This window comes from Aspergillus costaricaensis (genome assembly GCF_003184835.1).
Source record: "Aspergillus costaricaensis CBS 115574 unplaced genomic scaffold BO79scaffold_21, whole genome shotgun sequence".
Lineage (NCBI taxonomy): Eukaryota > Fungi > Ascomycota > Eurotiomycetes > Eurotiales > Aspergillaceae > Aspergillus > Aspergillus costaricensis.
In genome coordinates, this window is record NW_020291821.1 from 397,029 (window position 1) to 423,423 (window position 26,395).

Sequence of the window (26,395 nt, forward strand, 5' to 3'; positions counted from 1 at the left end):
GAAGGCAGAAAGTGATAAGACTTGAGTCCGGGGTTATAGTTAGCTACAATTACACGTCTCATCAATAAGAACATACGAACACGCTCACACTCATTATATCACAAACTGCCCCGAATCATACAGTAATCGACCCGAGACACCCTGGAGCATGCTCGCCAATGCAAGACTTGGATCATGCAACATTTCCAAACATTCAGAGCCAAAATACATCGAATGACATCCAACCAGCAGATTTATCGCTTTGAGTTTCCCGCCCGTGAGATACGTGTCCATATGACCCCCGGGCGCCAGAGAAACCTCAACTCTAATCACAAGAATGACAACACTCGCTCGGGTAAGTAAAATCGCATGAATAATAAGCAAAGTATACACTCAATGGGGAGCTTGTGGCGTCTCATCATGAGGGCTCATCAGAGCAGGGTAATTTTGATGCTCCCCAAAATAATTAAGAACGTCTTGCGGCAGATATTCCAGCCATGGAAGGATTTCTCCAGTGAAAGTAAAGGGGAGCTGATCTTGTTGCTGAAGCGTGGCCATGTCAATGTCTTGACTCTGAATGAATATGTCCCCTGCATGGGAGCCCACAGCAGGGTGGAGAACTGTCCGTGCGTTCATCTGGCCGTCCCCAGGTTGCTGGTCGCTGCCAGCGGGTAAGCTATAGTTAAAGCTAGGCGCCTGAGATTCAAACCTAGAAGAAGGATGATTGTACGCTGGTCGCGTGTTTGGGGGTCGGGAGGCGGGACTTGGGAACGAAGTATTTAAGCCAAGGAGCAAATTGGCGTCAGAAGTTGTGACTTGTCCAGAGGATGCAAGAGGCGAGAATCTTTCCGGGCCGGGTGCCATCGATGTGCTCGTCGTAGTCCCTCTATTTCTGGATGACTCCAGAGGCTGTGGATAAGAATTCGGGTTTTGATTATCACCAGATTGTACGGGAAGATGAGGGTAGCTATGGCTATACTGGGATGAGTATGTTGGCTTGTCTGATACGGGCTCGGCCTGGGCGGGTAGCTGATACAAAAGACTCAGGTTTGGTTGAGACGAATTGGTTGCACCCGTCAACGCCCACCCAATAGCTTAAGAAGAATTAGCTCGTCCTTCTTTTCGAAGATAAACAAGAAAGAGCTCACCTTGACTTGGGTCAATCTTTGGCGACCGTGCTCCATCCGAATGCGTATGGACATCTGCTGGACGTTCTCCTTCGCCTGAAGCAGGCAAGGAGGGTTGCGTACACCGCCAAGGGGGCGCAGTGAAGGGTTGGACAGCAGACACTTCGACTGCACTCTCCATCTCCTCAGTAGTATACAGGAGCGGATCAACTATTCCCTTGGCCTTTTGATCTAATACCGTAAGAATATATTTGGTGCCCTCCCAATACGTCTCCAGCGCCTTTAACGCTTTGTAGCACCGTTGGTAATTCTCCTTTGCAGCCGATGCAAGAAGTATGTGTTTGGCGGTCGGCTTCCGATCAGTTCCACTTGAAGAATCCATATTCGGCATCACGAATCCACTGGATTGGTTTGCCAGCAATGGCTGCGTTGGAGGCGAGCCAGATCTTGAAGAGGGTGACGAATAATAAGCACTCTCCATCAGGAAAGCACATGCGGCAATGTACATTGGCTGGCTTGTGAAAGGGTTGCCGATGAAACTTTTCCCGTCTACGAGCTCGGAGAAAGACAGTATATCGGCGATAGTTTTAGCGGATGACATCGACAGCTCCCTGCTGTTCGGATAAAGATGTTGGATCGTCCCCCCAAAAGAGTTCAGAAGCGTAGGTTGGTGAAGTAGGACGATCAGCGTATGAAACCACTGCGTTCAGGTCAGTCCTGGAGCAAACAAGACATTCGAGGGCGCAACTTACAAAGTGAAGGAGGATAAAATTGGTTCCTTCCTTCGCCTTGACGTACGCCTGGAAATTTGCCGCATTGAAGTGGAGTCGAGGCGACAGGCGCTGGTATATGCCTGGAAATCACTCTTAACTTTTTGTCAATGAATGTCGTGGAGTTTTGGCCCTACCTGTCAGATCACTCTCCATACCGGCCAGCATTTTCAGTGTATCCGATGTTACATGATTGACATCTTGTATGCCGTTGATGAAATCCGTCACTCTTCCGTACAAGTGGATAATACGGATAAGCGGCGGAAATGGTGCGGGCCATCCATTTGCCAACCGGGACTCGGACTGGAGTGGGAAGCAAAGTTCTATGTCCTCGTCGCGTAAGGTCACTGGTCTGCCTGTTCCGGATGAAATCACTCGGTCAAGGAAGAAGATACTCCAGAAGCTGTCAACCCGTTCACGCTCCCGAGCTCGTCGGCTTTCGGTGTCTTGCATATCCCGGGCGGACCCTGGGGAGATTTGAGGCTCATCATACTGGTCATCTCTCAACTTGCCAGCCTGCCCAGTCATTACTGCATTTGGAGTGACCCCGCTCAGGCCATAACTATACTCCAAGCCCTGAACCTTCTGCATTCCCAGATCCTGGGCCATCCGTATGGATATGCCTAGGTACATCCAAAGCCCACTATCATGGTTCGAGCCGAACTCGTCATAAGCAAGCAATAGACACGCTTGCACTCCGGAAAGCGTAGGACACGAGAGGGTATCAACTAGGGCGCTCATGGCTCTGTGGGCAAATGGTTGCCCGCGAGTGGACTTTTTCAAATCGATCTGCGGCTCAGAGCCATCGATGGTTGGAGCTTGAGGCGGACTCAACAGTGGGTGCGGGGAGAATCTTGCGGACAATGCACAAACGGCGTCCACAAGCATGGTGTCTACTCTTTTGTCTTTCAGGTCGCGCAAAAACCTGTCTCGCTGCAGGAACGGAAAACTGCACCCGAGATGCACGAAGAATAGATCACATAGGTGCATCACCAAGTTGCTGACAGAAAGGGAATCATCGCGATCATAAAACGGAATGTTGTTGTAATCACGGGTGTCTCTGGTATCGGGTAATGTGCTGACGTTGTTCATGCCTGCATCTGCGAATTTGGGACTACGAAGGGGAGACAGAGACTCTGCATTGAGAAAAATCAATGGGTTAGCTAGGCGTGCAAGGTAGTGTCGCTAGACTTGATAGGCCTGCGGGTAAAAAGCAAACCAGTCGCCTGCAGAAGCCAGTAAAAGTGAAATAGTCAGGAGTGCAGACCTGATGACAGTGACGGATTGCTCTTGCGCGATCCTCGCACCTGAACGACCTGTAGGGAGCGTTAAACGATGCGACCTCAGGGCATCATCTTGGAGTATGTATGCGAACCATCTGTTTGAAGCCAGGGACAATAGCTGTTGGCCCAAAATACCTAAAGTAGGGCACATGAGTGCGTGCGCTGGAACTTAGCGAGGTGCGACCTAGACAACAAAGAGTCTGATAAGCCATAGCCACTCATACAAGACATTCGAGAAACTATAAAAGTGCCATAACATACTGCTTTCTGGACTGGCCCCGTTGTTCTGTTGCTCGAGTTCTTTTGTTGTCCGCGAAGATGTGTCTGTCGGTAGGGGTTCCTCCTTTGGCTCCAGCAGTTTGAGTGCTTCGGAAGGCTTATCAGCACCGCCAGTAATAGGTACTATGGTTCGGCGCGGAGAACTAGGGGAGCGACTTGCGGCCTTCCGCGCCGCGCGCAAGGCAGTCGCATCACTGGGAGGCGGTAGAGGGGCAATTGTAGGAGTTCGTGATGCTGCGTCGGATTGTGACCGGGCATGGGCAGACGGTTCGCTGTACCCTTGACAGATGTGATTGTAATCGGAACATGTTTTGCACACTATGCATTCAAGCAAATGAGTCAAACGATGGCCATGATCAAGTCTAATATCAGCCACTGATTACCTGGTTGTTCGCCGGAGCAACGGATTTTGCGCTTGCGACACGTCAGACATCTATGGTTGGCCCCACGGGGGAGCGATCAGGTTAGATTCATCACAGGATGAGCAGACCGGGGGCATGGGGGGGGGGGGAAAGAAGGCGATTATGACTTACGCCGCATTAACTCGTCGCCGCTTAGTTTGGGGCTGCCCATCAGTTGAAACGAAGCGGATCTGTCTTGGAGGGGGAACATTATTGCCGCCGTTCTTCTGGGGAGAAGGGTGGCTCATTGCGAGCAAATTATCATCCGGGGTCACGACACATTGGGCATCTGATTGTAAGGGTGTAGGAATTAGGGCGAACGATCGTTCCCAAGGATAAGACACAAGGGAATCGCCAGCGGAGAGTGAAGAGGTCGAGGAGAACGGCGGTATTGAAGAGCCTTGGATGGGAGCACCAAGTAGAGAGAAAAATCCATGGACGTAAGTTGTCTTGATCCCACGTCGTGTCCGGTGAAGACTGTTGCGGGATAGAGAGGCAAAAGGAAGCGGAAGTGGATGAGGGGAGAAAAGAGGGTGAGTTCACTCACTCCCTGTCTCACGCTCGTTTTCTTTTTCCTTTTAGTTGGTAGATTTTTTATTTTATTATTTTATTTTTCTCGTTTTGAATTTCTTTTTTTTTTTTTTTTTTTTTTTTTTTTCCTTTTTTCTTCTTTCCCCTTCTTTTCCTATTTGGTCAATAATCCCCTGCAATTTTTATGCTGCGAATGATATTATTTGTTTCTACCCCGTAGGGCGTCGGCGGGAACAGCAAAAGAGAAGCAGAGCAGCGAAAGTTAGTAGAAGGTGTACCTGGTCACGCTTGCGCCAGAGGGACACACCACGCAGAAGTATAACTAAAGTTAGTAAGGGACTAGTGGTTAACAGTCAGTACGTAGGCAAGTCAACCGGGGGGGAAGGAAGCAGAGAGGAATTGATTGATTGACTGATTGATTGTTGGGTCGAGAATCGGCCAGCTAAGCCCTTGGCTGCTCTGGTTCTCCTGCGCTCCTCAGGCGCGTCGGAAAAATAAGCCACCTCAAAAGGCAAGGCCCAAGCAATTCTAGCCTGACCGCCTAGAAGGGATGCTGGATTCGATGGGGATTCTTTGTTTTCTACCGATCACGAGATGCCTCGTTTTTTTCTTAACCCTCCAGGCTAGGCGGGAGGATGACCGCTGGCTAGTAAAGTAGCAGCTAGTGACCGGCCTCGCTTGGCCCGTCTCTCGCCTCTCACCCTTTCGTATTGATTCGTTCACTCGGAAGATGATGGAAACTACTACAAAGTAGGCAGGATGAAATTACAACTCTCCTTCAAGGATCATTCGATCCGACCCTAAGCGGAGTCCCGTTACATACCGAAGGGATCAGGGACAGAACTGAAGGATTGATCACAGCAGAAAACCTCCCCGGAGGGAAAAGTAACTGCCCGGCTCTGATCCGTCACCCCCGTCTTTTGCCCCATCGCTGGTGGTCCATGTGACTTGCAAAGTGTTGACGTTAACTACTTAGTTACCCGCTTAGTTATTATTAAGAACTGGGACACGCCAGCCATGACTGGACTGCAATGGGCACTACTGGACTGGATTCAACTACCGTGTCGTACCGACTAGACGACGACTAGTGCACCGTCGTACCATAGTGTGGAAGGGAAGAACTGCATACGAGTAAGTAATCTGAGCGAGTCAGAGTCAGTCAGTCAGTCTCAGAAGTTATGCCTTTTCAGGAAGGTTGGAATGGACGATACGACAACTATCCTCGTTCCAAGGCGAAACATCCCAGAAGCCTTGTTTGCATTGTTGTTCCAAGTCCCAAGCACCTGGATCTTGATCGCCTCGACTCTTAGAGTCTGGACTCCGTCTGGGGAGGGAAAAAGTGGACTCTCTCCTCCATTTTCTCCGTCCGGAGGCCCGGAGTTTCTCCTACCTTAAATGGCACGTATCCACTTCCCCATCCCCACGCTTCAGTCCACGGTCGGCCTCTTCTCCGATCTCTAGGTATGCTTCGGCTATTTCTACAATCAACAATGTTGACGAGCACATCGCGGTGATTCTTCTTTTCAGCGGCTTTTGAGTTTCACGATCTATTTCAAAATCTCTAGCTGACCGAATCTATCTTCTATCTATTCTTGACTATTCTAGTGTATACGATGAACCGAGGCTATACGGAGCTTTCAACGGCCCCTCCCTGACTCGAAGCGAGGTACCACGGTCACTAGTTTATCGCAACGGCCAGGATCTAAGCCGAATCTAGAACTGCGGTCTTGGGATTTCAATCGCGTCGGTGGTCCGCCCGTACGAAATGCCTCCCAGCCGACTAATAGGCTTCAGCACCTTCAGGTCGACAATGCTCTTGTCTTCGTTGATCGCATCTTCTCTCACCCAGAAACGAACACCCTCAATGATCGCCAGCACTCCGGATATCTTGCCGGGCGTAGACCGGCTCTCGAATTCCTTGGTTTCCACCAGCTTGCCTTCAATCGCCAGGATGGATTCTTTCACACGCGCCGCCTGAACAACGGCAGAAGGTGCTTGGGTGAGCCCGGAAATTTCCCATTCAGAGACTCCGTAGGGAGCGTTTATGGCTGTCGCATTGGCAGCTTCGACGAAATGCTCCGAAATGATGTTGATCACACACTCGCCCGTCTCCGCCAGATTCTTCAATGTGTCTTTGGCCTTTTCTAGGGAGCCAACAATTCCGACCGTGAAAAGCGGAGGGTCATGGTTGATGACATTCGAATAACTGAACGGCGCCAAATTTGTCGTCTTTCCATCCTTGGACTTCGTGCTCATGAGCGCGATCGGACGAGGGACGATACCCGAGATCAAAAGCTTATAGTTGGAGGCAGCCGGTCGCCCTTCCTCGTAGGGATCGATCTCGATGTGGTTCTTTTTCAGGCTCTCACCGCCATCGTTGGCACCCTCTCCCTGCTTCCAGCTGGGGTTCGGCGGCTGCGAGAAAGTGACGGGAACGTCACGCTTGAACTCGGGCCGGGAGGCTTGGAGCTTTTCGAAATCGTCTCCAACTCTGAACATGGTGGATGTTTGGCTAAACGATCGAGAGGGGTTGTGGAGGTTTAGGCGACGAGGTGGTATCCTGCAGTTACTGCCTGATGTCAGTATGCGCAAGGGTTAACCGTGGGGTTGGCACTCCCACCGGCGCCGATTCTCCGTGAATCGAGGATGGTCGGCGACAGGGAAACTGCTGTACGGGTTACTTACTGAAACTTGACAGGTAGCTTGGAAGCGAAGGAGACTGTAGAGAAGATGGAGCGTCGCATGAGGATGGCAAAGACACTTTTCTGTCCTGATGACATTGCGTTAGTTGGGCGCGCAGGTGTTCACTCCATCCGGGCCAGGTTGACCGATGCTTAATTCCACGACCGCAGATCACAGTTGGACGTAGATTCCACGGCCAATGGAATGCCTTGGAGGTAGAAAAGTGCGTGGGATTAGACCGTGACTACCGACTTCCGGGCCGATAAGGGTTTGTCAGCGCCGAAAGGACCCCGCAATGCGAGGTCCTCGGCATCCACGGCCGGATTCTACTCCGTTGCCAGATTGTAGAACATGGCTTCTGATGGGTGATCAGTGATACAAACCAGCTCTGATAGTGCTGGATAGTTGGTGTGTACATAAGTGGTTGTGTCGTGAGACAGTCACTACACACCAACGAGTAGGAGAGGGATGGATCTATGACGTTGCTGATACCCCTCTTCATATTGGAAATATATTACTAGCAGTAAGTACTAACTTACCATTTGAAATTCACTATCCGGCAGTGTGCATAGTAGTAATATCCAACTACCGATGTACTACTGGCAAAGAAGGCTATAGTATATACCAGTAGAGCAGAGAAGTATAAGAAATCATACTCCTGTGTACACTATATATACACTACTTACCATCCCATCGCGCTACACTCGCTAGTACCACCATCATCTAGTATAAACAATCTTCCTCGATGGAGGTATGATAATGTAAACCATCTCAAACGCCAGAACAACCAGCTCGTAGAATCTAAACTAACGACATGAATATAAATTACACCAGCAGCTACAAGACCACCTCCTAACCAACCAATCACCCACAAAACGAGGCAGTGCACACACTGCACTCTCAGCCTTATCCTCATCTTCAACCTCAACTACAACATACAACCAAACAATAACCTCCAACACACCCATCAGACCACAACTACTTTGCAAACAACCCATACCCCCAAAACAACCTCATCATCATCATAATCACCACCATCATAAAAATGTACCCCCCCACGACCCCCGACCCCCTCAGCCACCACCACCTAGCCACCCAAATCCTCAACTACCAACTAACCCACGGCATGCACCTAAAACACATCATCCACTTCAACCAACCCCAACCCTCCCACAACATAACCACCAGCAACAGCAGCAGCTACCCCATCTCGACCAGCATCTTCCCCACTCCTTTCCCAAGGGCCCTATTCCACCAGGCACACACCCTCCAACCAATCTACAACGAGCTCTACGCCCATCTCTCAGACAACGAGTCCTGGCTCTACAACTCGGTAATTAAACCTCTTCTCCCTGTAGACCCCTTCGCGAGGATATTATGGGAGATTCATCTGCGGATAAAGAGTAAAAGAGGAGGGGGGTATGGCTCCGATATCTCGATGGGGATATTCCGGTCGGATTATATGCTTCATGTTCCTGGAGATTACAACGAGGAGGAAGGTGAAGTTGAAGTCGGGATTAGCCTTGAAGAAAGTGAAGATGCGGGATTGATGCTCAAGCAAGTCGAGTTCAACACTATCGCGTGCGCGGGAGGATGTCATGCGAAGAAAGTGGTGGATATGCATCGGTATTTGACGAGGACGGGTGTGTATGATTCTTTGTCGAATGCGAACGGGGAAGAAACAAGGGAGAAAAGTCCAATTACGCTATCCTCCCTGCCTACGAATGAGAATATCAAAGGCTTAGCTGATTCTCTTGCTACGGCGCATGATATATATGGCCCGGTTAAAAGCGATCTGGCTACCAAGACGGGTGTGCTTTTCATTGTCCAGCCGGATAACTTTAACGTTGCTGATGAGTTGCCTATTGAGTATGCGCTGTGGGATAGGGATGTTCCTGTCCCGACGTATAGGGTTGAGTGGGGGGACGATGTGTTGGGGAGGACTTGTCTTGGTGGGGATCGGGAGTTGTTGTTTTATCCGCATTTACAGGGTGAAGGGAGCAAGCCGGTAGAGATATCGGTTGTGTATTTGCGCGCTGGGCTCGAAGTGCATGAGTATGATGCTGCGGGGATAGAATGTCGAGTCAGGCTGGAGCAGTCGCGGGCTATCAAGTGTCCGTCGGTGCTGGGACATGTGTTGATGTTTAAGAAGGTGCAGCAGGCTCTCATGGGTCCGGCGGTGTTGGAGAGGTTTCTTGATTCCGAGGAGAAGGTATTGGCTATTAGAGATACGTTTGTGGGTATGTACCCGATGGATGGTGATTCTGAGGAGGGGAATTATGCGCGTGGGCTGGCGACGGATCCTGAGACAGCGTGGAGGTATATTCTGAAGCCGTCGCTCGAAGGCGGAGGGCATAATATCTACGGGGAGGATATACCGGGGTTTCTTTTGGGGATGGATTCTGAATCCGAGTGGGGGAGGTATGTGTTGATGGAGAGGATTAGGTCGCCGGTTGTGGGAAATGTGCTGATGTCGAGGATGGGGGTGGAGGAGTCGGATGTGGTTTCGGAGTTGGGGGTGTTTGGGTTATGTATTTGGAAGAAGGGGGAGATTTTGAGGAATGAGACTGTGGGATGGTCGTTGAAGACGAAGTTTGCGGATGTGGATGAAATGAGTGTGGTTAAGGGGTTTGGGTGCTTTGATACGCCGTTGTTGGTTTGATTGCTGGTTGTGGAGGCAATCATTGCAGCGTCTTTTGGGTAGTATGTTGTTATATAGAGATCATGGATTCCAGGCGACTAAGCTAATTTATATATATCCTCATCACTGTTCAGTACTCGTCAGCATATCATCAATACCCAGACTACAAGCGAAGACATACAAATGATATGTGAGGCTATCTCTCCCTTCAGCCTCTGAGTTCACCCATACACTCACGCTCATCGCACTAACTGGAAACTCTCCGTATCCCTGGGGATCAATGACAACAGTCTGATCACACCACTGCAGAATGTCCGTCCATGTCTCCTTAGCGTGTCGTCGACCAACGTACATCCGCTTTCTTGTTGGGCCTGTGTTGCTCATCACGCATGCCAGACCAGAGGGGTGCGGACGGTTGCCGTAGCGGACGAAACCTATTCTGTCAGTCTGCGGTAGAGGATAATGAAGCAGGTACTAACCAATGCAGTTCGGCTTATCAAAATATTCTCGTTGCAGGCCATATGCGTAGAGCTTTCGAGCTCGCGCGAGGATGGGCAGCTTGCCCCTGCAGGAAGGTGTCATTGGGTCTTTGACATCAGCTTGGAGGCCGTAGAGGTCTCCATAGAATATGCATGGTTGCCCTTGTTCACGGAGAAGAATAAGGGCGTATGCGAGGGGCTTAAAGAACGATGTTACTGGTGCCTGGCTATGTGTTAGATCTGTTAAGCCAAAATGTGCTGTTTACGTACCTCGAGAGATTGTCCTGGTTGCTTTGGACCTAAGTTAGTTGAGTGAGGTGGATGGAGACATTACACTTACAGTGTCATGGTTTGCAACGAAAGTCTTCCAGTAGTCAGTAAGAGATTCCATCAAAATAACAATCAACTTACGACAGAATGATCTGGATACTGCTGTACTAATGTATCATAGAAGATGTTGCGAAGATCAGCCCCTGGTGTCTGTGATATGCTTGAAAACCGCCCAACTAGAGCGGAATCAAACAATGATAGCTTGTAGTCCATCTGCTTCAGGTACTCAACCAGTGGCCTGGTCTCGCCTTTCCAGTACTCGCCCACTATGAAATACTCTGGCCCAGCAATGGCTCGAAGATGGTCAATAAGCTCTTTCTGAAAACCAGCCGAGTAATGCTTGACCGCATCCAGTCTCATACCGCTTAGAGGCAGTTGAGAGTTGAGCCACTCAGCCCAGTTTAGAACATCGCGTCGTACTTCTGCGTTAGAGTAATCTAGATTGGCGAACATGAGATAGTCGTAATTTCCATTCTCATGAGCGACGTCGTTCGCCCATTCATGTCCTTGGATCTTGTAGACCCCTCTCCTTTGACGTAACTGATCCCAGTCGATACCACTAAAGTGGTGTTTGTTGTACTTCATCGAACTATATTGGTCGCCACGTCCAGAGAAGTTAAACCCCACCCAGCCCTCTATTTCTTCTGCAGGGGCGATCTCCATGTTACGCTCTAAAGCCCTCAAGTTAGTAGGTGCACCGAGCTAGTAATGGTAGAGCCGGCATACCCTGTGGGTCAACTCTGACAGCTTGAAAGCTCTCTGTGTAATCTGCTCCCGCCTTGTGATTGAGAACAGCGTCCCAGTAAATACCTATATCATGATCCTGGGCTGCAGCTACCAAGGACTGAAGTTCCTCCTTTGTACCCCATTTGGTAGCTCGGGACCCTTTTTGTTCAAACTCTCCCAGATCATACAGATCGTAGATGTCATACCCGTTACCAGATGGATTCATAGCTTTACACCCGGGCGGAATCCAGATGTTGTCTACCCCAACTGCTTTGAAGCTTGGTAAAGCCTGGTGAAGACGACGCCAATGACCTTGGTCGGCTGGGACGTGCCATTCAAAGGCTTGCAACATCAATGTGTTGTCGGGAGCATCCCATGATGGAAGCTGATCCAAGTGCTCGGCTTCCTCTGTTGGTGGACACACATAAGCGTGGGTTCAAAACCTAAGAAGATGCAACTTGATGATTACGGAGGCTAACCTTCAATCTGCTTCCATATTTGTCTCTCCCTCCTCTTCTTAGGATGACAACATAGGAGGAAAGATAACATGGAGAAACGCAGTACTTCCTACTTCTTGAAACAGTACCAGAAAGGGTGAACCGGAAGGACAGGTATCCTATTTTGAGTGCGAAGTTGAGAGGGACTGAATTTTGTGCTAAAGAAAATCGCCTCCACTGTTGTTCAGATCTTAGATGTATCAACTGTATACTGCAAAACACGTCATATTGGTGATAGCTGTCTTGTATGAATTTAAGGCATGATGGTCGATCAAACAACAGCCACTAAAAGCCTCCTGTTTTTAGTGCGTTGATACTTTAAATAGTAGATGGGGCTGGTTGCTGTGCCTGTCGGGCGCAAACCATAACCCCAGTGAGTTCTCCTATAGTTTCTGGAGCGTTCCTTGCAGATTCCACCACGTATACTGGTCTATGTAACGCATCAATCGCGTCGCAACGCTAGACACCAAATCCGAGGATGAAATGTTGATGCCTGAGGGGATCAATGCGCATAAAATTGTTATGAACCAAGCAAGAAGTTCTCCGTCGGCTTACCGTTGACCGAAAGGAGAAAGTGCACCAATCAGTGGGCAGCACGGCTTGGCGGCCATGGCAGGTTTCGTCACTTGAGGATGAGGATGGAATGGTTATTTGCCGAACCAGACCCTTCTCTTAACTTTGTCGTGAGGTTTCGGAAGAGGCGAAAGGGATAGATTCGACGGTTTCAGTTTGCCGCAGAAACCATGGCCAGAGAAGGGAAGATGTTTCCTGTTGATGCGAATTTTCAAACATTGTATGCCTGAGGCTGCCGTTGTCGCAATACCTGGCTTATTATTGTCTTAGACCTCGGTAAACTAAGTCGCGAGAGATCAAACAGTGATGAGAAGATGATAGGTGTTTGGGTTCAAGAGCACATCGTAGCATGTTTATTTCTAAGATACTCTACTATAGAAATCCCCGTTATAGTTCAGAAGATTGTTGCCATTTCCCCGTCCACCTCGCCAGCACCTGACCCTAGTCACCCTACTGAAGACCCTGCCCGGAAGAACCGGAGTTAAGGGTGGAACAGCGCAGGTGACCGATCTTCAACAACACATCAAACACAAAAACAATTCGATGCTATGACGGAGGGAAGGGATTGATCCTCTCTGGCTGTCAATCAGATGGGGACTATAACGCTGGTGCTCAATAACGGGGTTATTGTTCGCTCGTTCATTTGTCGGTTGACCGGGCGATCGGATTTAAAGGCTTTGTGGCAAGGCACGCATTGGCCGCGAAAAGTTTTCGGGTTCGGGTGCCGCTAGTGCCAAAGCAGCCCGCCGGCCATCCCTTTCAAATCCTCTTCCTTCCGGGTCTCCATTTTCTTCCCTCTCTTTCCCAAACTCTGCAAAGCTTCAATTGCTTCGCTCTCCTCTCCTCTTCCCTCTCTTCTCCACACTCCTCTCTTCCCTTCTTTCTGTTCTTCTTTTCATATACCCCCATACACACAAAATGGCTGCCAACGCTAAGGTGGAGGCGCCTGCCGCCCCTGCTGCTCCCCAGCTCTCCGGCCTCCAGCTGTACTCCAGATTCGCCTTCGCTGGTGCTGTCTGCTGCTCCGTCACCCACGGTGCTCTCACCCCTGTCGATGTGTAAGTCGGATCATGTCGCCGTTTGTCGATTTGTCGATTTGTCGCTTTCGATCGCGCCTTGTTCCGACCGAGTGTGCGACTCGATTGTTGTTCCATCTCGACGACCTTTTCCCAGAAGCCCGTTGCTGACGTGCTCTTCTTTCGTCCTGCAGCGTCAAGACCAGAATCCAGCTTGACCCCGTCACCTACAACCGTGGTATGATCGGCGGTTTCCGTCAGGTCATTGCCAACGAGGGTGCTGGCGCTCTCCTCACTGGTCTCGGTCCTACCGCCGCCGGTTACTTCCTCCAGGGTGCTTTCAAGTTCGGTGGTTACGAGTTCTTCAAGCAGCAGTGGATCAACCAGCTCGGTCTCGAGACTGCCTCCAACAACCGCACCGCTGTCTACCTTGCTTCCTCCGCTGCCGCTGAGTTCTTCGCTGATATCGCTCTCTGCCCTCTTGAGGCCACCCGTATCCGTCTCGTCTCCCAGCCCACTTTCGCTACCGGTCTCGTCAGCGGTTTCGGTAAGATCCTCAAGAACGAGGGTGTCGGTGCTTTCTACTCTGGTTTCGGTCCTATCCTCTTCAAGCAGTAAGTTCCCTTGATGCAGCAGAAGCGTCAAGTCATGCTAAAAATCTCTCAAGGGTTCCCTACACCATGGCCAAGTTCGTCGTTTTCGAGAAGACTGCTGAGGCTATCTACGGTATGGTCGACAAGAACACCGCCAGCGATGGTACCAAGACTGCTATCAACCTTGGCTCCGGTCTTATTGCTGGTTTCGCTGCTGCCCTTGTTTCCCAGCCCGCCGACACCATGCTCTCCAAGATCAACAAGACCCCTGGTGAGCCCGGTGAGGGTACCGTCTCCCGTCTGATCAAGATCGGTAAGGAGCTTGGTTTCCGTGGCTCCTACGCCGGTATCGGTGCTCGTCTGTTCATGGTTGGTACCTTGACTGCTGGTCAGTTCGCCATCTACGGTGACATCAAGCGTGTCCTCGGTGCCACCGGTGGTGTTGAGATCTCCAAATAGATGGGGAAGTGATGAAGGAATTTTTTTGGTGTATTATAATGCTCACTAGACCTGCGTTGCGTAAACAGTGTTTTCAATAGATTTTTCTGGTAAAAAGAGAAGTCTGGAGATTGCAAAATGGAATAGAGCAACATCTGATATCTGTGTCTGTATATGAAAAGTCCAAAGTGAACTTACACTGAGGATGCCAGTTCTCTTGAAGATTTGTTATCACTCATCCCGTAACCCTGTGACTAGATGTGATATGGCTATGTAGTATACAATAGAATAGCCTCATGAGGGTGTAGCATCGTAGCTAGCAAACACCACCCATATCACCACTCGACATACTACTATCCATAAATTATAGTCAATTGACATATTATCTTATTATCTTCATATTATTATTATCACTCAGTAGACCAACCCCCTCAACAATAACATCTCCCCATCCCATCCCATCATCCACCTCCACCTCCAACACCAAACACAGTCAATAAAATCACACCCACCTCCCATTTCCACCCCCATGCTCACTCCCATTCCCATCAACCCTCAGATCCGGCGTAAACGTATCCCACCCCTTCCCAGGATTAATCCTCTCCGGCGCACTGACACGGAACGTCTTCTGCACGACCCTCGGACTGGGTCCGCGTCTAGGACTCGAGTTCTGATCCAGCAATCGCTGCAGCTGCTGTCGTTGCATTTCCTCCTCCGTTAGTGGTAATAGTTGATTATTCTTGCCTTTTTTCCGTTGGCGGCCTCTATCGCCACCACCACTGCTGCTGCTGGTGGTAGTGGTGAAGATGCACATGTCACCTGCGTAGATGGATAGCGCGCCTAGGGCATACAGAAATGCGAAAACACTCGGCAGCACGAGGCTGGTTGTTTGCACCGGGGATAATGGGCCGGGCGATTGGGTGGGATTGCGGCAGAGGATGTTGAGGAGGATGTTGAGGAGGGAGAGGAGGGAGGTTGTTGTGTTTGGTCTTTGTTTTTTGGGTAATTTTATGTTAATGGATGGTTCATGATTGATTAGGGATGTGGAGGGTGGATGGGGATGTGTACATGTATATAGAGTGGAGGAGGTATTGGCGCTCGTGTCTTTGGAAGAAGATTAGCATGAGGGTTATTGTGTAGCCGATTGCGATTAGGACTGATGCGGCGATGATGGTGGTTGTTGGGTCGGTGGATGGTGTTGTTGTATTTTCATCATTGTTGGAGTTATTGTTGGAGGAGGTGGTGGTGAATGCTAAAGGGAGGACTAGGAAGCTATTATTTTTGGATTGGATGGGTTAGGTTGGAGGTGTATTGAATATTGTAAGGTAGGGTTGGTTGCGTACCCTGCTAGCACGAGGTAGGAGGAACTTGAGGCTAGGAATCGCCAGAATGTGCTGATTGTTTCTTGATCGGTTTGGTCTTGTTGGAGCTGAAGCTGTAGATGTGGCTGTTGGTGGTGTGGCTGCGGTGATGGTTGTGGTGATGGCTGCTGAGATAGACTGTAGTAATGTGGTGAGAGGGTTGGCGTGGAATCCCAGCCATATGTGCTCATTGATGCCGTGGAAGCGACGGTATATGCCATAGTTGCGAAAAGGTCGCTCACGACTGATGCTGTGGGTGCTCTATCATGGGGTAAGGGGAATGATGTCTAGTAGATCATGATTGAGTGTGGAATAGTACTAGAAAGGCAGCTAATTCACTGGGATCGGAGGGGAAAGTAGTAGAACACAGCATAGCCGGCAGCAGACAGTGGAGTGAGGAATGCGACAGCTGCATATTAAAGGTGTTTTGTGATAAGCAAGGATGGACAAACCCTCGACGACGGACTCTAGACTAAACAACTAAAGACTACTAAGAAAACCCAGCCAGAAAAAAAAAGGAGGACAAATATAGAACGGGTGCTCATGCATCAGCCTGCAACCACCATCACGATTGAACACACGCCGGTGGCTGATGGACTGCAGGTTTTGGAGTGATTGGACGAATGGCGTGAGGTCGTGGATCATCGCGCTTGTTTAGTAGCGTCCGGCCTCATTTCCTGCCACGGAGCAGTTCCCTCACGACGATCATTCTCTCGTTTTTGGCTGATGGTGCTCAGCCACAGATAACATGCAGGCTGGACATTCCTCGTGTGCGGGGAAGATCTATAATTATGTGAATCCACAGTTGACTCTGGTTGTTCTGACTTCTTCCCATGCTGTGGTTTCTTTGGTTATTCTGCCATGAAAATGGAAGCTGGTCATGGTGTGAAATGAGACCGGCTAGGGCGTGACTTGGCGCGTATGACTATCCTCTAGCAGCAGTCGTCTTGCTCCACAAACTAGTCGATTAGATCAGTGAAGAAATTACCCAGTGGATAGGCAAGACGGAGGAAAGGACAGTCCGAGCCATGACCACCGCTTTGACGGTCGAAATAGGAGATTGCAGACCGACCCTGATGGAGAGGGAGGGAATAAGGGATGGATAGGGCGAATTCCCCAGTTCCATCGACGGATGGTAGCCGTGCGGGGATCCGCTTAACAGTCAGTCAGTCAGTCAGTCCAGCAGCTTACATGCCTCTGAGAAGCTGCATCTGAAGCACTGTGAAACATTCCTGCAGCAGGTGTGCCTGCAGTAAGCTTGGGGGCGTTGATTCACCCCCAGGTCGGGTTTGTTGCCCGAGCCCGGCGGGAAGAAAAGCACAGGCCTTCAAGGCTTGAGATAAGCCCGCGGGATCACAGCCAGTGCCATTTTCGCGACGGCTGATCATGTTGATCTCACGGGTTGGTGAATTTGTCAGTAGACAAGTTAACAGTTAGAAATTATGATCGCAGTGAACCTGGCCGTCCAAATGACCAGTCTGTCAAAAGCTATGCGTTACACTGGACGCTTGCTTTTATTGTTGGGAGATTGACCTGACAGCACGGTTCATCGTGCTTGTAGCCCTTGCGCATAGACGAGAATTCATGTATAGGACAGATCAATGTAGGTCACATACTGGCAATTACAGAGCTAACATAATTTGCTGCTCGATTCAATATCGCATTGCGATCGAATTCAAAACTATCCAACAACCCTCTCCTGTAACTCAATTCCAAACCGCTCACTCAGTTCCTCACGCAGCAAACGCGCTATCTCTACAGTCGTCCACGGTGCCACCATTCCCTTTTGTGAAACCCGTCCCTCCAACACTGCCAGTACGCCCACTGCACAAGGCAATCCCACCAGTTTCGCCATAGCACTGCGCGAACCGGGAGCAGTTGGCTCTCCGTATTCAACAAGCGTGCTCGTTCTCTTCTCCTTTGACCCATCCCCATACTCAATGTCAAACGCATGTTGCAGAATGATCATGTCCCTCTCGCCTGGCTCGTAGGCCATCCGCCGCTCCAATACCGCACACAGTGTGTCAAGAGGCGTACCACGCCCATCCACAGCACTCGTATCGAATAAGCCGATCCAACGAAGACCAGAGATCACGCGACTGACTTCTTCGGTTGACAGAAAAGAAGCTACCCTCTCCGCCACAGCATCCTGTACGGTTCCTTCGGAGGATTCGACCGACAGACCCAGCAATTGTGCAGTCAACTGAAGCCAAGTAACAGCGGCGGACGATGTCACGCTCAAGGCAGGAATCTCATCCTGCGAGAAGTACCCAATAGCCACCAAGGCACGAATAATCTCCGGGAACCCAGCATAGCGCAGAGTCCCGCGAAACACAGTACCCGCCTCAGGAATACGATAGAATTCACGAAACCCAACCGCGTCCCGATTCGGAAACCCGACCAAATTATCAAAGCCATCAACTATACTCTGTGGCTCTGAAGCAGCCATCAAGTCCTTCCCTTCCACCGTAGCCAGCTCCCCATTTTTGTACCACTGCGCCGAATTCAACAATGCAAGAAGACCACCCCGCGGACTCCACGAGAACTTATACCCCAGCGGGTTATCCGCATTGTCAGGAGCAGGAAGCGCACCACACCAGCTTGTGAACGATCGGATCTGCCCTCCCGCACGATGCACCTCGTCAATTGTCTTGACAGCGTACAGGTGGTCGATGCCCGGATCTAGACCGATTTCGTTGAGCACCGTCACTCCTGCGGACTTGGCTTTTTCATCGAGCGCCCATAGCGCGGGGGAGATGTAGCTGGTTGTGACGACGGGTTTGCGATGCGTGATAGCGGCCTCCACGACTGTGGCGTGGTAGATGTAGGGTATGAGGGAGATGATGATATCTGTCTTAGTGATGGCGTCGTTCAGGCCCGCAGCGTCGCGGGAAACGTCGAGGGCGATGGCTGTTGTGTTTCTGTAGTTGCTGGCTAGAGCCTGAGCACTCTGCAGAGTGCGACAGGCGACAGTGACGTGAACGCCTGTTTCAGAGAGGGCTTGGATGACGGGCTCGCAGACGAAGCCGGCGCCGAGGAGGAGGGCTTTCTTGGTGGTGGTCGACATGGTGGAGGGGAGAGATACTGAGTAAATGTATGAATTCAATGAAACTTCTACCTTTATAAGCTAAATAGAAAGCAAGATGATATTTTGAATAATGATGTCTGTTTCTCTCAACTAGAGATTCCTGCAGGTGGGATTGTATGGTGTAGCATGAATGACTCACTGGAAGGCGATTATCTAACCAGTGACAGGCCGGCATGACTAGTACGTACTATCTAGCTCGACTGGCAGATACTGCTAGGAGAGAGAATTATGTCATTCTTCCAAAAATGTTTTGGCTGCAACACATATATTCCCAAACAATGCCAAGTCTGTCCATGGTCATCATTCATTCAATACCCTGGACCTATCTGGATAGATAGCGTAGAAGCCCTACAATGGCTCAGCCCCAACAGGATACGGTATACTACTTATTTACGGATTGGAACACAAAGCCCCTGATGGCTGATAATTCTTTCTTTAGCTACAATGACTTATAGTCATGTCCTTGCCTGGAGACTCAACTCTCACGTTTGGGTTTATTGATAGATGTTGACAAGCTGGGCGAATCTCATGTGTGCTGGTGCGCCTAGTCTAGGTCCTTGAAATTATGCCAGATGCTTCCATGGAGCATAAAATAGCAGGTGTGATATAAATCTAACATAGCATTTAAACAATAGATCAGGTTGCCAGCATCCTGTACAGTATCCAGCAAGACAATGGCACTAGCGAGGCAGAATGGGCTTATCAGGATACTCCGTAGATAACATCCGATAAGCACCTTCACTCCAGGAGACCATGTGATAAGCTGGCTGATAGATAATAAGAGTAGGAAGTGCAGGCAATAATCACACTTAGCCTTGACTAGGACTGAGGGACAGACAGGAGAAGAGGGGATTCGGCAACTTACCAGCCCGATTGTAGCCGCCAATTGATCAAGCCCATCAGCACCATCTTCCCCCCATCCATCCCCTCACGCATTGCTGCATCACTGCATCAGTTTGCACCTGTGCGCGACCTATTTTCTACCCAATTTCTATAAATTACATACTCCAAAATGTCGCAGGAAGAGTACGATACCTTCAAACTGGGCGACTGGGAGCTCCAGAGCGGAGAGAAGCTTCTTGATGCTCACCTCGCATACAAGACCTTTGGAGACCCCGCCTCCCCCGCAATTGTCTATCCTTCTTGGTTCTCTGGATGTATGTAACATGTCTGAAATATCCAAACAGTCTGTAGACTGCTCTTGATTGATTAACTATCGTCTAATGCTACTTAGTGCTCTCCGACAACTACTGGCTAATCGGAGAGGACAAGACCCTCAACCCCAAGAAATACTTCATCATCGTCCCTGCGCTGTTCGGCAACGGTCAATCGACCTCTCCATCAAACTACGCCCATCCCGGACCCTTCCCAAAATGCTCATTCTATGATAATGTCCGTGCCCAGCACCAGCTAGTGACACAGCATCTAAAGATCACTCATGTGCGGGCAGTGATCGGGTGGTCGATGGGTGCAGCTCAAACCTACCAATGGGCCACCCAGTACCCTGATTTCATGGACCTGGCGATCCCATTTTGTGGCTCTGCAAGAACTTCCCTTCATAATAAGGTCTTCCTAGAGGGCGTCAAGAGTGCACTGCTGGCTGCAAAGCACATCCCATCGGCGGGGTCCGGCAATGGCGGCCTCCTTCAGGCCGAGCAATCCTTGCGGACCTGGAGTGACACAGAGAAGGAGGTTGGTTTGAAAGCGTTTGGCAGGGGGTATGCAGGATGGTAAGGACCAGGCCAACCTTTGTTTGTCTGCTGCCGGTATGCTAATGCAGTGACTGGTGCAGGGGATTCTCACAGGCCTTTTACCGGGAAAAGCTGTATGAAACCGCCTTGGGATTCAAGGATCTAGAAGACTTTATGCAGAACTTCTGGGAAACTTGGGCGCTTTCTAAAGGTCGGTCAGCAGCATGGTGCTGTGTCGTACCGATGTGTGTTTGTTACTGACAGGCTTTAGATCCTGGGAACCTCTTGACGATGCTGCAAACATGGCAGAATGGTGATGTGTCCAAGCAGGAGCCGTACAATGGCAACTTTGAGAAAGCATTGGGCGCCATCAAAGCCAAAACCCTGGTGTTACCCAGCAAGACGGACCTTTACTTCCCGTAAGTGCCGTCCTTTTAGGCATGGCCACCGCTGACACCCGTCCACAGGCCGGAAGACTCGGAATACGAGGTTGCTTTCATGCAGCGGGGGACTGGGACTCTGAAGGTCTTTCCTTCGATCTGGGGACGTAAGTGTGTTCCATGTCAAACCAACGAGATTCTAGTCTAACGCTGCCTATTGTAGATTGGGCTGGCGGTCCAGGGCAGAGCAAAGAGGATGTCAAATGGCTGGATCAGCAGCTGGCTGAGTTCTTTGACAAGAATTGAATGTTGTTCATGTCTTTGTCTTCCTCTTCTTTTGCCTCCGATAAGCGGGAGACTGTGTTATCGATATACGCCAGGTGATTGGTTGTTGATCGGCATCAATGAGGATTTAGTACTGTAGCGAGTTTCGTGGTGTTACTTTATCTGTAGTCAACATTCTTTCAGTCTCGCACTGCCACAACACGTATATATGATCAGACTGGATATACATAATATTAAAACAACTGGTGGCGTCTAGACATCTCCATCCCCAGTGTTACATACCTAGTAGTAGCCACACGTGATCGTTGATAGGCTGAGTCAGCAGGCGATAAACCTTTGCTCTTTTCGGCCAGGCAGCGCCTCCTCATTCCCAACTCCGATCCCTCTGCGCTGCTCCCTTCGTCCCTTTCCTTTCGCTGGTTTCTTTCGTCTTTGGTTCATCGGTCAGATATCTCTTTTGTCCCAGTACATCTTCATTTTCTTCTCCAGTCGTTCCTTTTCATCCCGTTCTTGTGCCGAGTTGCTTTTTGTTGGTCGACGGCGCAAGCGCATGCTTCTGTAATACTTCATTTCACTTGGACACTTTCAGTATGGCGGCACCACCAGTCAGACAATGGGGAGTTACCCCTCCCATCTCCACCGTTCTACCGACCCCCGACGAGCTTGCAGCAAACGATGATCTTATCACGGAGTTGAAGGTGCAGAATAATTTCGAGAGCCCTGCGGAGACGGAACGAAGGTAAGAGGCCGATCCGTGATGGTTTCGTGAAGGTCAACCGGCATGGGCGCTAAGCATGCAATTGCGCTCTAGGAAACAAGTATTGCAGCTCATCCAGCGTGTTACCGTCGAATTTGTCAAAACAGTCAGTCGGAAGAAGGGCCTCTCTCAAGCAGCTGTCGAGGCCGCCGGAGGGAAGATCTTCACGTACGGAAGTTATCGCCTGGGTGTTTATGGACCAGGCTCGGATATTGATACCTTGGTTGTCGGCCCGAAGCATGTTATTATCGATGACTTCTTTTCGGATTTCCCTCCGATCCTAGAGAAGATGGCTGCTCCGGGAGCTATCGAGAAGATGACTCCGGTCCCCGACGCCTACGTTCCGATTATCAAACTCGAATTGTCCGGCATTAGTATCGATTTGATCTTTGCTCGCTTGATCATTCCTTCCATTCCTATGAACTTGGATCTTAAGAACAATGATTACTTGCGGGGTTTGGATGAGAGGGAGGTCCGGTCGCTCAACGGCACTCGTGTGACGGACGAAATTTTGGAGCTCGTGCCCCAGCAGAAGACGTTCCGGCTTGCTTTGCGCGCTATCAAGCTTTGGGCTCAACGTAAGCGCTCTACCTTTGTCTAAGATGGGCTTTACTAAGTCTTCACAGGCCGTGCGATTTATTCGAACATTGTCGGTTTTCCGGGTGGTGTTGCTTGGGCCATGTTGGTGGCGAGAGTGTGTCAGTTGTACCCCCAGGCTACTGGCTCGGTGATTGTGGGCAAATTCTTCCGGATCATGAACAAGTGGGCTTGGCCTCAGCCGGTTCTATTGAAGCCGATTGAAGATGGGCCTCTGCAGATGAAGGTCTGGAATCCGAAGGTAAGGATAAGGCCCAGGAGCACATAGGAGCTTTGGCATGACCGTTAATGAGCAATAGATTTACCACGGCGACCGTTTCCACCTGATGCCTATCATCACTCCTGCCTACCCCTCCATGTGTGCGACCCACAACGTCTCCATGTCCACCAAAGCAGTCATTCTTCGTGAACTCCAGCGTGGTGGAGACATCGTGGACAAGATTTTTTTGAAACAGCTGCGCTGGGAAGATCTGTTCGCGCGACACACATTCTTCACCAAGGATTACAAATACTACCTCAGCATCACCGCATCGAGCAGAACCAAGGAGGCAGAGTCGGTCTGGTCCGGTCTTGTTGAGTCTAAGATCAGACACCTTGTTGGAGCTCTGGACAGGAAAGCAACCATCGCCATCGCGCACCCCTTCCCCAAGGGATTCGAGAGAGTTCATCGTGTCTCTTCGGAGGAGGAAATCGAGGCTGTCAAGACCGGATCTACCAAGTACCAAGATAAGGGAACAAAGACTGAGACCACCGATGAGATGAAGGATGCGGCCCACCAGGCTGCGGCCCAGAACGGGGCAGAGAACACTGATATTGCAGCAGCTGAGAATAAGCCCGTTGATGACACTCACGTCATGTACACAACGACTTACTATATCGGGTTGGAGCTTAAGCCACTCGAGCCAGGTACGTAGGATCGACCACCTTTGTGAATCCACTGACTTTGTAGGTGCCTCCCGGTCGTTGGATATCTCGACCGATGCCCAGATCTTCAAGTCGACGTGTACCTCGTGGCCAGGATACCAGCCCGGTATCAATGATCTAGCGATCACCCACGTCCGCAAGTGAGTGGCCTGTTACCTGCAGCATAAGTTTCCGATTAACTCCCGTCAGCTTTGATCTTCCCGAGGATGTGTTCCAACCGGGAGAGACTCGCCCTACCCGCCCGAAGAAGAAGATCGTCAAGAAAGCCGAGATCAGCGGTCAGAAACGCAACATCGAATCCTTGGACGTAAGTGCATGCAAGAAAGCCAAAGTAGCTTACGAGCAGCGAACCGGCTACCATACGAACTTCGACTCTTCGCAAGTCGCCTAGTGCTCGATCGTTCTCCGTGTTTGGGTATGACTGATATCGACTGTCTGCGTAGGACCCGTCCCACCCCGCTGCCAAACGCCAAGTCCCCTCCAACGGAATCGCCAACACAGCAATGCCCGCCTGAATTGAGTTCATATGAAGTCTGAAGAAGCTCCCACTCGCGCCGGGGCAGGCCCCCATAAACAGTCCAAGAGACACAAACCATATAAAGCACCACGGTATCCGGGTTTGAAATCCAACCAAATCCCACCAATCTGGATGAGCATACATTAATGATTTGAGCAAATAACCCCAGCTGACTGACTCTGACCATCACCGCAGTTGATCTGGTATGCATTGCAAATTCCTTTTGCGATCACCAGCTCGGATAACCGGGAGGTCAGATGTACAAGGTTGGTTTACTCTTCTTTCTTCTGTTTTTCACTGTTGACCAACCATCATTTGCCCCATCTGTCATCATCGTATTGCGTTCCCTTTTTCCTTTTGCTTCTTGTTTTTCTTCTCTCATGCAGGTATATTAGAATACGGCCAGCCATGATATGATAGCAGCTGTAAGAGCCGGACTTTTTCTCTGGAAGGGAGAGAGTGAGGCGAGACAGACCCGGCCAGATAATTCTGCAGCTGTACATAGCGTTCATTCCCCCTCCTGGTCTGCCTTAGTTTCTGGTGTGTATATGCCAGAGTTACAGTTACAGTTACTAGGTCTAGTTGCAAATGAAGGTACAATTCGTGGCCCAGGGCCACTAACCTCATCACCACTTTCTCTATAGCAGAGCAAATATCTAGTAGTAGTAGCCTCCATATATACAAATCCCCCCTCCCCCCAATAAGGGAATCCATCACCTCCACCCCTCCACAATCTCCCCCAACGTCTCCACGCCCCCAACATTCCCCGGAAAAACCACAAACGGCACGCCCCTATGCCTCGCCGTCTCCTCATCACACCTCCAAAGCGGCACCCCCGGCGCCGCCTGCCCCAGAATCATCGCGCGCTTAATCCCCAACCCCTTCGTCGCCGCATCAGACGACGTAATCCCCCCCTTGGCAATAATCACCCTCGGCCGTACCTTCACCCGTTTCAACACCTCCACCAACGCCTCCGCCACGCGGCCCCCAATCGCTAGACTGGAGAGTTCGTCTCCCCCCGTGATGAGCTTCCGGCTTGTCATGACGAGGACGTCTTTTCCTGACAGGAGGGAGGATTCGACGGCTGTTACTGTTGAGGTGATTATGGGGTCAAGGGGGGAGGAGTCCTCGGTAGTGTTGGTGGGTGTGGTGGTGGTGGCGATGATGTCTTCAACGTTGAGCTCGATGATAGAGAGGGTGTTTGTGCCACCGGGACCGTGCTTGGTCGTTAGGTGGTTGAGCTGCGCGGTGGTTTTGGGGACGTAGGAGCCGGCGATTATTAGGGTTCCTCCGGTTTTACTATTAGGCTGGGTCTCGGAGGGGAAGGAGGAGGCTGTTAGCGGGGGTTGGGGACGGATGCCGAGGTTTGTGGAGACGAAGGCTGCGGCGGTGCGGTAGAGGTAGTGGTTTTGGGATTGGGATTTCGCTGGGATTTTATTAGATAGGCTTTGGGGGGTAGAGGAGAGTAGTGGTGATGGGGATGGGGGTAGGTACCTTTGAGCAAGCCGGCGACGAAGACGTGCATGTCTGATTCCGCTGCGGCGTTGACGATCACTACGCTCCCCTTGGGCAAGGCGAGGAGCTTGTCGCAGATGGTGCTGGGGCCATTGATTCGTATGTCCTCGATGGTGATGGAGTGGATTTGCTCCGGGGTGAATCGTCCCGGCGCCTTCTCTAGCACGTAGTCGTGGAGGTTGGAGCTCTTGAAACCGAAGGTGGCGTCGCGGGCGAACTGGGTTGCGCCGGCGGGGACGAGGTTATCGCCTTCGGCGACGTAGTGGATGTCGTTGATGGTGAGACGGCCGCCTTGGAAGAAGAATGGGGCGAGGATGATGGCGTCGGCGGGACCGAAGACGGATTGCGCGACGTCGGCTTCGAGGGGGAAGTGGCCGCGGAGAGTACTGTCGCCGCGTAGGACGATGTCCACGGTGGTTCCGGCGAGGTTGGCGGCTTGTTGGACGTTTTCGCAGACGGTGCGGATGAGCTTCTCGGCGTCGATGGGGGGTAGGGCGCGCGAATTGGTTAGGATGAAGAAGCCCGGGGAGGGTTGTTGCAGTTCGGCCTGGAGAGTTGGGATGTCCCAGACTGTGAGGACGGCGATGTCATGGCATGTCTGGGTGCCGGTTGGGTCGTCGTCGAGCACGACGAGACGACTGAGGGATGCGGTGGAGAGGAGCTCGGAGATTTGGTCTTGTGCGTTGAGAGAGGATTCTGGGGGGAGCTGGGATAGGGTGCTCTCGCGGGGCACCACGGGGTATTCGCGGGGAGTGGCCATTGTCAGTCAATTGTGTGGGATGGTTTCTGGGGAGGTTCAATTGGGGAGAGAAGCAATTGAGATGCTTTAATATAATGTGAGGTGGAGCAAGAAGAGTTGAAATGGAGGGGAAGCGGGGATCGGAGAGAAAGCCGATGCAGCTGGATATCTCCACCAAACAGCAAAACATATCATA

The 26,395-nt window shown here is 50.7% G+C and overlaps 10 protein-coding genes across 10 annotated transcripts; 4 read left to right on the plus strand and 6 right to left on the minus strand.

Moving 5' to 3' along the window:
- Positions 1-27: 27 nt before the first annotated feature.
- Positions 28-4,457, minus strand: BO79DRAFT_197479 (putative C6 transcription factor). Its single transcript, XM_025681272.1, has 9 exons — positions 3,972-4,457; positions 3,822-3,871; positions 3,421-3,756; positions 3,252-3,343; positions 3,144-3,192; positions 2,014-3,012; positions 1,859-1,959; positions 1,128-1,806; positions 28-1,073 (listed from the first exon to the last, which is right to left on the minus strand). The coding sequence occupies exons 1-9, from the start codon at positions 4,085-4,087 to the stop codon at positions 373-375; spliced, it is 3,123 nt and encodes a 1,040-aa protein (XP_025538243.1). The 5' UTR covers positions 4,088-4,457; the 3' UTR covers positions 28-372.
- Positions 4,458-5,976: 1,519 nt separating this feature from the next.
- On the minus strand, positions 5,977-7,026 carry BO79DRAFT_209806 (flavin reductase family protein). Its single transcript, XM_025682673.1, has one exon. The coding sequence runs from the start codon at positions 6,867-6,869 to the stop codon at positions 6,084-6,086; it is 786 nt and encodes a 261-aa protein (XP_025538244.1). The 5' UTR covers positions 6,870-7,026; the 3' UTR covers positions 5,977-6,083.
- Positions 7,027-8,097: 1,071 nt separating this feature from the next.
- Positions 8,098-9,785, plus strand: BO79DRAFT_269253 (glutathione synthetase; the record flags this gene model as incomplete). The annotated part of the gene is made up of 1 exon (XM_025687182.1): positions 8,098-9,785. The coding sequence occupies one exon, from the start codon at positions 8,098-8,100 to the stop codon at positions 9,712-9,714; it is 1,617 nt and encodes a 538-aa protein (XP_025538245.1). The 3' UTR covers positions 9,715-9,785.
- A 31-nt stretch (positions 9,786-9,816) lies between these two features.
- On the minus strand, positions 9,817-11,777 carry BO79DRAFT_288507 (alpha-amylase; the record flags this gene model as incomplete). The annotated part of the gene is made up of 7 exons (XM_025688693.1): positions 9,817-10,127; positions 10,173-10,395; positions 10,443-10,463; positions 10,513-10,536; positions 10,584-11,173; positions 11,229-11,636; positions 11,708-11,777. 7 exons carry the CDS (start codon positions 11,775-11,777, stop codon positions 9,817-9,819), a joined length of 1,647 nt encoding a protein of 548 aa, XP_025538246.1.
- Positions 11,778-13,107: 1,330 nt separating this feature from the next.
- Positions 13,108-14,525, plus strand: BO79DRAFT_209807 (putative mitochondrial phosphate carrier protein (Mir1)). Its single transcript, XM_025682674.1, has 3 exons — positions 13,108-13,356; positions 13,509-13,928; positions 13,982-14,525. Exons 1-3 carry the CDS (start codon positions 13,217-13,219, stop codon positions 14,364-14,366), a joined length of 945 nt encoding a protein of 314 aa, XP_025538247.1. The 5' UTR covers positions 13,108-13,216; the 3' UTR covers positions 14,367-14,525.
- A 322-nt stretch (positions 14,526-14,847) lies between these two features.
- Positions 14,848-15,927, minus strand: BO79DRAFT_256468 (uncharacterized protein; the record flags this gene model as incomplete). Its single annotated transcript, XM_025686194.1, has 3 exons — positions 14,848-15,334; positions 15,414-15,617; positions 15,689-15,927. 3 exons carry the CDS (start codon positions 15,925-15,927, stop codon positions 14,848-14,850), a joined length of 930 nt encoding a protein of 309 aa, XP_025538248.1.
- Positions 15,928-17,347: 1,420 nt separating this feature from the next.
- Positions 17,348-18,890, minus strand: BO79DRAFT_209809 (aminoadipic semialdehyde synthase). Its single transcript, XM_025682675.1, has one exon. The coding sequence runs from the start codon at positions 18,771-18,773 to the stop codon at positions 17,388-17,390; it is 1,386 nt and encodes a 461-aa protein (XP_025538249.1). The 5' UTR covers positions 18,774-18,890; the 3' UTR covers positions 17,348-17,387.
- An 849-nt stretch (positions 18,891-19,739) lies between these two features.
- BO79DRAFT_197491 (homoserine acetyltransferase family protein) lies at positions 19,740-21,345 on the plus strand. Its single transcript, XM_025681274.1, has 6 exons — positions 19,740-19,951; positions 20,029-20,524; positions 20,587-20,696; positions 20,757-20,904; positions 20,953-21,032; positions 21,089-21,345. Exons 1-6 carry the CDS (start codon positions 19,807-19,809, stop codon positions 21,169-21,171), a joined length of 1,062 nt encoding a protein of 353 aa, XP_025538250.1. The 5' UTR covers positions 19,740-19,806; the 3' UTR covers positions 21,172-21,345.
- Positions 21,346-21,740: 395 nt separating this feature from the next.
- BO79DRAFT_150901 (polynucleotide adenylyltransferase) lies at positions 21,741-23,943 on the plus strand (the record flags this gene model as incomplete). The annotated part of the gene is made up of 7 exons (XM_025678634.1): positions 21,741-21,889; positions 21,962-22,485; positions 22,534-22,745; positions 22,804-23,410; positions 23,454-23,568; positions 23,618-23,735; positions 23,872-23,943. The coding sequence occupies 7 exons, from the start codon at positions 21,741-21,743 to the stop codon at positions 23,941-23,943; spliced, it is 1,797 nt and encodes a 598-aa protein (XP_025538251.1).
- A 715-nt stretch (positions 23,944-24,658) lies between these two features.
- BO79DRAFT_288512 (uncharacterized protein) lies at positions 24,659-26,250 on the minus strand (the record flags this gene model as incomplete). Its single annotated transcript, XM_025688694.1, has 2 exons — positions 25,440-26,250; positions 24,659-25,371 (listed from the first exon to the last, which is right to left on the minus strand). The coding sequence occupies exons 1-2, from the start codon at positions 26,218-26,220 to the stop codon at positions 24,659-24,661; spliced, it is 1,494 nt and encodes a 497-aa protein (XP_025538252.1). The 5' UTR covers positions 26,221-26,250.
- Between the last annotated feature and the right edge of the window lie 145 nt (positions 26,251-26,395).